This window comes from Mus pahari, chromosome 1 (genome assembly GCF_900095145.1).
Source record: "Mus pahari chromosome 1, PAHARI_EIJ_v1.1, whole genome shotgun sequence".
Taxonomy (NCBI): Eukaryota; Metazoa; Chordata; class Mammalia; order Rodentia; family Muridae; genus Mus; species Mus pahari.
In genome coordinates, this window is record NC_034590.1 from 50,080,082 (window position 1) to 50,086,081 (window position 6,000).

At 53.9% G+C, this 6,000-nt stretch overlaps 1 protein-coding gene across 5 annotated transcripts in view; it reads right to left on the reverse strand.

Moving 5' to 3' along the window:
• Ntrk3 (neurotrophic receptor tyrosine kinase 3) overlaps positions 1 to 5,901 on the reverse strand; it is a 370,545-nt gene extending 364,644 nt beyond the window's left edge. For 4 of the 5 annotated variants that reach the window (XM_021200791.2, XM_021200784.2, XM_029531709.1 and 1 more), the window contains exon 1: positions 5,036 to 5,329. In XM_021200791.2, the coding sequence (XP_021056450.1) occupies positions 5,036 to 5,283 (248 nt within the window). In that variant the 5' untranslated portion in view covers positions 5,284 to 5,329. Of the gene's footprint in view, positions 1 to 5,035 lie in introns of all 5 variants that reach the window. The other variant, XM_021200807.2, reaches the window with a different exon arrangement.
• Positions 5,902 to 6,000: the final 99 nt, after the last annotated feature.

Below are 6,000 nucleotides of genomic sequence, written 5' to 3' on the forward strand. Positions count from 1 at the left end.
ATACCCCATCTATCCATGCAGGTTCACAAATGCCTTCATCCAAGAACTGAGTAAAAAGGAGAAGAGATTCCAAAGTCACCTCTCCTGCCTCGTCCCCTCCAAAGGCAATGTCTACCACTTGCAACAAGGGCACCATGTTGTTCTGCTTATGCATGATTTAGCAATAAAAATGCATATCTCACAGACCCCAAACACTCATATTTATTAAATTATCATATGCTGGGATATCCCTAATCCATACATTAAATATTAAATCTCTCCTGTTGTAGGCAGCAAGAATAATTTGCGATAGATGTTCTAATGCTTTCCCATACACAGTGGGAGCTGCCCCTTTCCAGCAAACAGATGACATCTTAGCAAGGACATCTCTTCCAGGCCTGAGCCCAGGGCTGGGAATCAGGGTCATAGAGTCAGTTGCCCAACATCTAAGGAAAGGCTAAGGACCCTAAAAACAATCTAGAGGTCCATGCATTTGGTCCAGGCAGTTAATGAAAAAAAATTGTGTCTTGTGTCACAAATTCTGCCAAGTTCTGGTTGGTTGATCTGACATTTCTAGACATGGGGAAGGAAAGAATGACAGTGGCTCACAGCCAGGGTGGACTCACCTGTGCCCTCCTCTTAGTGGTATCACAGGGTCGTTCTAATTCCACAAGAGAGACCCTTAAAAGAGGCTAACCTTCCCAGGGGATGTTTCCTGGTGCTGAGAGGGCAGACGTCCAAGTTGGAAGGGACACTCTGACCCACGGCCTGGATTCACAGTTAGATTTTCAGATTCGAAGTGGCTGCAGCCCTCCAGAATGTTTCAAGGCAGATTGGGGGAAAGCCAGGTTATAACTCACTGTATCCTGTTTTCTTATTCCTAGTCTGTCACTGTCCCCCAAAGGCACATGAGCCCTGCAAGAGCCTCCCAATGGAGAACCTGAGATGAAGACCCCTGGACACAGAAAAAAATGTCACAACACTGGTAAGGGCCATACGCAGAAAGGGCCATGGATAATCACATACCATGAACCCAAGATTCATCTGGAGTTAGGGCCATCATCCTTTCCAGACAGGATGGGTCAGCTGGCATGGTTAGGCAGGGCAACGATTAGGGCTTCAAGACAGGGCTCAGAGAGCAGTTGGAACACTACAGGACCCTAAGGAATCTCCCAGACTCAGATCAACCCTCCTGGGCCCGCCAACAAGAACTCTCAAAGCTATAGTCAGGGGCTCTACTGGATTTGCCCAAACTATCATGTTCTCAGTTCCCAGATAGCCTCAGAGTTAATGGCCCCCAAAGGGAACCTTAGCCTGCTAGGCATACTGGAGTTGAGGATTCTGGGTCGTGGGAGATGCTGGCATCCAACAACAACCTGGCCTCAGTATAAAATCCAGCCACCAAAGAAGTCCACCACCCCAGCTTTCAGCCTGGAAATAACTCTACCCAGGGCCTATTACCTCTTCCTTTCAAGTGGAACCCCCAAGGCCTGTTTCGCCACTGCCTACCTCTCTCAGGCTTAACCCCAATCCTGGGGCTCTGAATACTTTGCTGTGGAGCCTTTATGGCCCTGGTTCCTATGTTAGCGAGGATTCGAGTTCTCACCGGCCTTTGTGAAGGCTGGGTCGCCCACCCATTCCTTAAAATCGAAAATCCTAGTGAGCAGAGCCCCCAGATGACCCCGTCAGTTCGCAGAGTGTCTCCAAGGGACCGGGAAATAAAGGAAACCTAAATCCCACCAAACACCTGGAACCCTGCAGCACTACAGGCCGATATACAAATGGCAGCTCGGTGCCCCGGTCCAGAGTACATGGTCTTTGCTAGCCCAGGCAAGTGATCTCAAGAACATCTGACCCAGCGATGCCACAGTCTCTACCTCCATCTTCTTTCCACCATTCAAAGGACATGCCATCCCAAGCCAACACAACCCTGTAGGCCCGGCTCAAGGAGGCAGCCCAGACAGCACACCATCGTGGCCACCACCCTCCTGCCTTTGTGACGTCAGAGTCTAGCTGGGTGTGGTTGCCTATGGACCCTTCTGGATAAGTTTATGGTGTATTAAGAGCTACAGTAGCAAAAAGAAAAAAAAAAAAGAAAAGACTGCCCTTTTGAACAGAAAGGGAACCAAAGGCAGGAAGGACTCTTTGTAGCAGCTATGGACTCTTTGGAGTACTATGATGGGATGGAGATGAGGTCTAGCCCTCTGCCCTGATGCTTGCCGCTGATCTCCTCCTTAGAATAACAAGGTCTCTTCTACCCAAAGCTCAGCCACCACTCCGAATGACACCACAAGAGTTAGGGCCACAAGGAGACAAAACCTTGTCTGTCTAAAAACTCAGCACAAAGAGTTCTCTCTCAGAGGATGGGTACCTGAGAAGAGCCTGAGGAGATGCCGTCTCTCCATGGCTAGAATCTGTTCAGCTGCACACCATCACCCAGAGCTCCAGGCTGACAGGCGAGGGAGGCCCCCTCCTGATGCTGGATCTCTAGACACATACATCTGAAGGACACTTTCCCAGGCCCCGCTAGGGTTGGATCCTCCCCTGACCTGTGCCTCCTCTTTCTTTAAGCCCCACCTCTACCAGCAGGCCTGGGGTTGGGGACCTGGGATATATGTTGGACAGCCCAGTATTCAATGCTAGAATCAGATGGTAGGCGGGCTTGGAAAAGGCTAGCTTTTCCCTTAATCTTCCGTGTCTTAAAGGGTAAGACAGCAACAAGGACATGTTCTTCCCTGGATGAACATGACTCCTCTCCCTCCTCGAGATTCCTTGCCTCTGGAGTGGGAGTCTGAGCCCCTTCTTGAGTTTAGTCAATACCAGACAGAGGCATAACAGGACACTGGGGGGAAGATGGGGTGAGGAAGGGTCATCCAACCCCTGACCTCTGACCTTCCCTACCACTTACTCTTTGATGTCAGATGGGTTTAGGAGAGAGTCCTGATGGCTGCTAGAGTCCAGTTCGCACTGAGGGGCTCCCAATCTCCAGGCTCAGATCACCACAGGCACTCTCCTGGGATCCTCTAATGCCCGAGAGGAGCAAGAGGCCAACTGTGTCCTCCTCCTCCCACCAAGGTCTCCAGGAACAACTAATGCTACTCTTCCCTCATTGAATCGCTTCCCCAAACCTCATTTTGAGAGGTGTGACACCTCTCCGTTGACCATAAAGAGCCCATCTGATTGTGACCAACCCTGCCTCCCTGAGGGTTCCCAGGGATGTACACATCCTCAGAGCAGAGAACAAGGCAGACACAGCTCACCGGCTCCCAAACTCTCCAGTCCTTGGCACATCCAATCACCTGAAAATCTCCATGCCCAGCTCCAGAGCACAGGCCACTAAGCTCTTTCCATCCATCCCTACAACCCAGGGCCCCCAGATCCAGGCCCAAGCTTCCCGGAGACATATTCCTCCAGACCTTTCTCCTGGACAGATGCTGGCCTGCAAGTGGGTAGAGGCTTCTCCTCTGCCCTCTTCTCCCCTCCCCTTCCCCCTTTGCTGTCTATCTGAGCACCCTTGGCCAGCCGGAACTAGTAAGGAATGAAAGGCAGAGCTAAGAGATGGGTCAGGCTTGTCTCCAGGAGTCAGGGACATCTTCCGGGGCTGTCCATGTCCCTCAAAGTATAAGCTGCAAGAACACAAGCCCATCTCCCTCAAACCAAGAGAACTGGTGGGCTTTGGAGAGAGCCCAACTGCAATTCCTTCAGGCTTTGTAGTCCCGAGGCAATGGCTGGAGCAAAGGGGGGTGGGGGGGACACTGAGAGGGCAGTAGCCACAGCATACTGGGTCCCTTCTTGCTCTAGTCTGTCCCCAAGGCAAAGAGCTACCCTAAACGTCTCTCTCAGAGCCTGGCCACCATCCTAGTCAGTCCTGGGGCTCCCAAGGGATGAGAGCACCGGGGCAAAAACCAATGAGCTGCCCTCCGAGCATCCCAGAGCTATCCACACCCTTCTCCTTCCCTGGGCAGAGAGGTCAGAGGGGTGGTGGTCACCTGGCCAAAGAATGAAGAATGAAAGAAAGGCTATGCAGGCTCCTGGCCGGGCTCTTCCTTTCACTCCTTCACAGGCCTCTGGCCCCATCCCTACCAAAGAAACACAACAACAAGAAAGGAGCAGGCCACTACACCCGGTCCCACTCAAACCAGACAAATGCCACTCAGAGTTCAATTTTTGAGAGAGAAAAAAAAAAAAAAAAAAAAAAAACAGGAACCGCAGCAGAATTGTGGAAGAAATTCCCTTCCCAAAACCCAGGTCCTCCTCTCTCTCCTGCCTCCAGCAACCTGACTCAGAATTATCCTGGGCAGTTATGGAAGCCCAAGCCAGGAAAGGGTCTGTAGGCGCCCAGATGCAGATGAGGGTGGGAAAGGGGGGGATGTCTCGGAAATGCCCAAAATGGGGTTGGAGAAGGCGGCGGGAGGGGGGGAGGAAAAGCCAAGAGGTAGGCGTCCATGACGGCCTGAACACGTCCGAAGTCTCCTCGGGAAAAGCCTGCTTCCAACTTGTTTACTTATTGGCGTGTTTTGCTCTCTCCAAAGGGAAACAGTTAAAAAAAAGAAAAAAAATCCCGATTGGTTCTCAAGCAGTCCCTATCTGTCACCTTCCCTCCTTGGCTAGGCTAAGCTTTGCCTCTGCCGCCGCTATCTGCCACCGCCTGTCAGGAAACCGAGACGCCTCTACTTTATTCCACTTGAGCGTGGCCAAACTGTTGCTATTTAGTGGGGGGCAAAGAACCCAATTCGCACCCTCGAAATGAACCGGCAGAGGGTGGGGGCGGGGACAGGATCTGGGCCCCGGGTGCACTCCGCCCGGAAGGGTCCTCTCCAGGGAGAGGTACCCAACAGCATCATCAAATCACGCCTGGCTAGGGCTGGAGTCACCTGGAACACGCAGCCCTACAGCATCTTCCGAGCCAGGGCGAGCCTGATGCGCACCCGGCGGGCTGCGAACAGAGGCGAACTGGGGAGCGCAGGGCCGGTTCCCCGGCCGCGGGCGGGCAAGACGGAGACGCGGAGCTGGGGCGGGGGTGGGGGGCGGGCTGGGCAGCGGCCGCCTGACTTACATGGAAGTGATATTCCTTGAGATGTCCGTGATGTTGATGCTGGCGTTCCCATTGCTGTTCCCTGAATCCTGCCCTTCCAGGAGAGGGAAGAGGTTCCCATCGTCCGGCCGCCGGCAATTGATCTCAGTCTTGCTGCAGACACAATTTGCAGGGCAAGCCAGCACGGAGCCCACATAGTCCAGCCAGACGCTTCCCAGCAAGAAAATCCGCCAGAAACTACACTTGGCTGGGCAAAGAGAGACATCCATCTCCGATCGCTGCTTCTAAAAAAGAGGAGGAGGAGGAGAGGAGAGGGGGGTGGGGTGGGGGGAGTGGGGAGAGCAGGAGGGGGGGAAGGAAACAAAGACAGCGAGGGAGGGGGGAAGGGGGAGGGGGGCCTCTGCCTTTGAAACGCCGAACGATCAGATGCAAAATCCTTCAGCGTCGGAAACCATCGCGGCCGCCGCCGCCGCCGGGTGGGAGCCGCGGGGAGCGCCTAGTGGCGCGGTCTGCCGGGCATGGTGGCCGGCTAGGCGCTCGCCGGCTTGAGGGGTCCAGGAGCTCTGGAAACGAGGCGCGCTCTCCGACTCCGAGACTTTGCAGGGTTGCAACAACAGACGGGTGGGAAGGCAAGAATAATAATAAAAAAAAAAGAAAGAAAGAAAGAAAAAAAGATGGTGCTAAAGTCACCAAGTCCCACCTCTTAGGCAGAATTAAAACGGACACACCTGCAAAACACACTCGCACACACTCACATACACACGCGCGGAGCTGGAGAAAGGAGAAGAAGGAAGATGCAGTCAGAGCTGCAGCAGTCGCCGCGAATGGCTCGCTACGCGCCTGCAGAAATGTACAAGTGCTCCGAGCCTTACGAAACGCACGGGTTATCGGAGCGTCTTCCTCGGCTCCCTCCCTCCCTCCCTCCTCCCCTCCCTCCTCCCCTCCCTCCTCGCGGCCTCCTCCCCCCGCCCCCCGCCCGGGCTGGG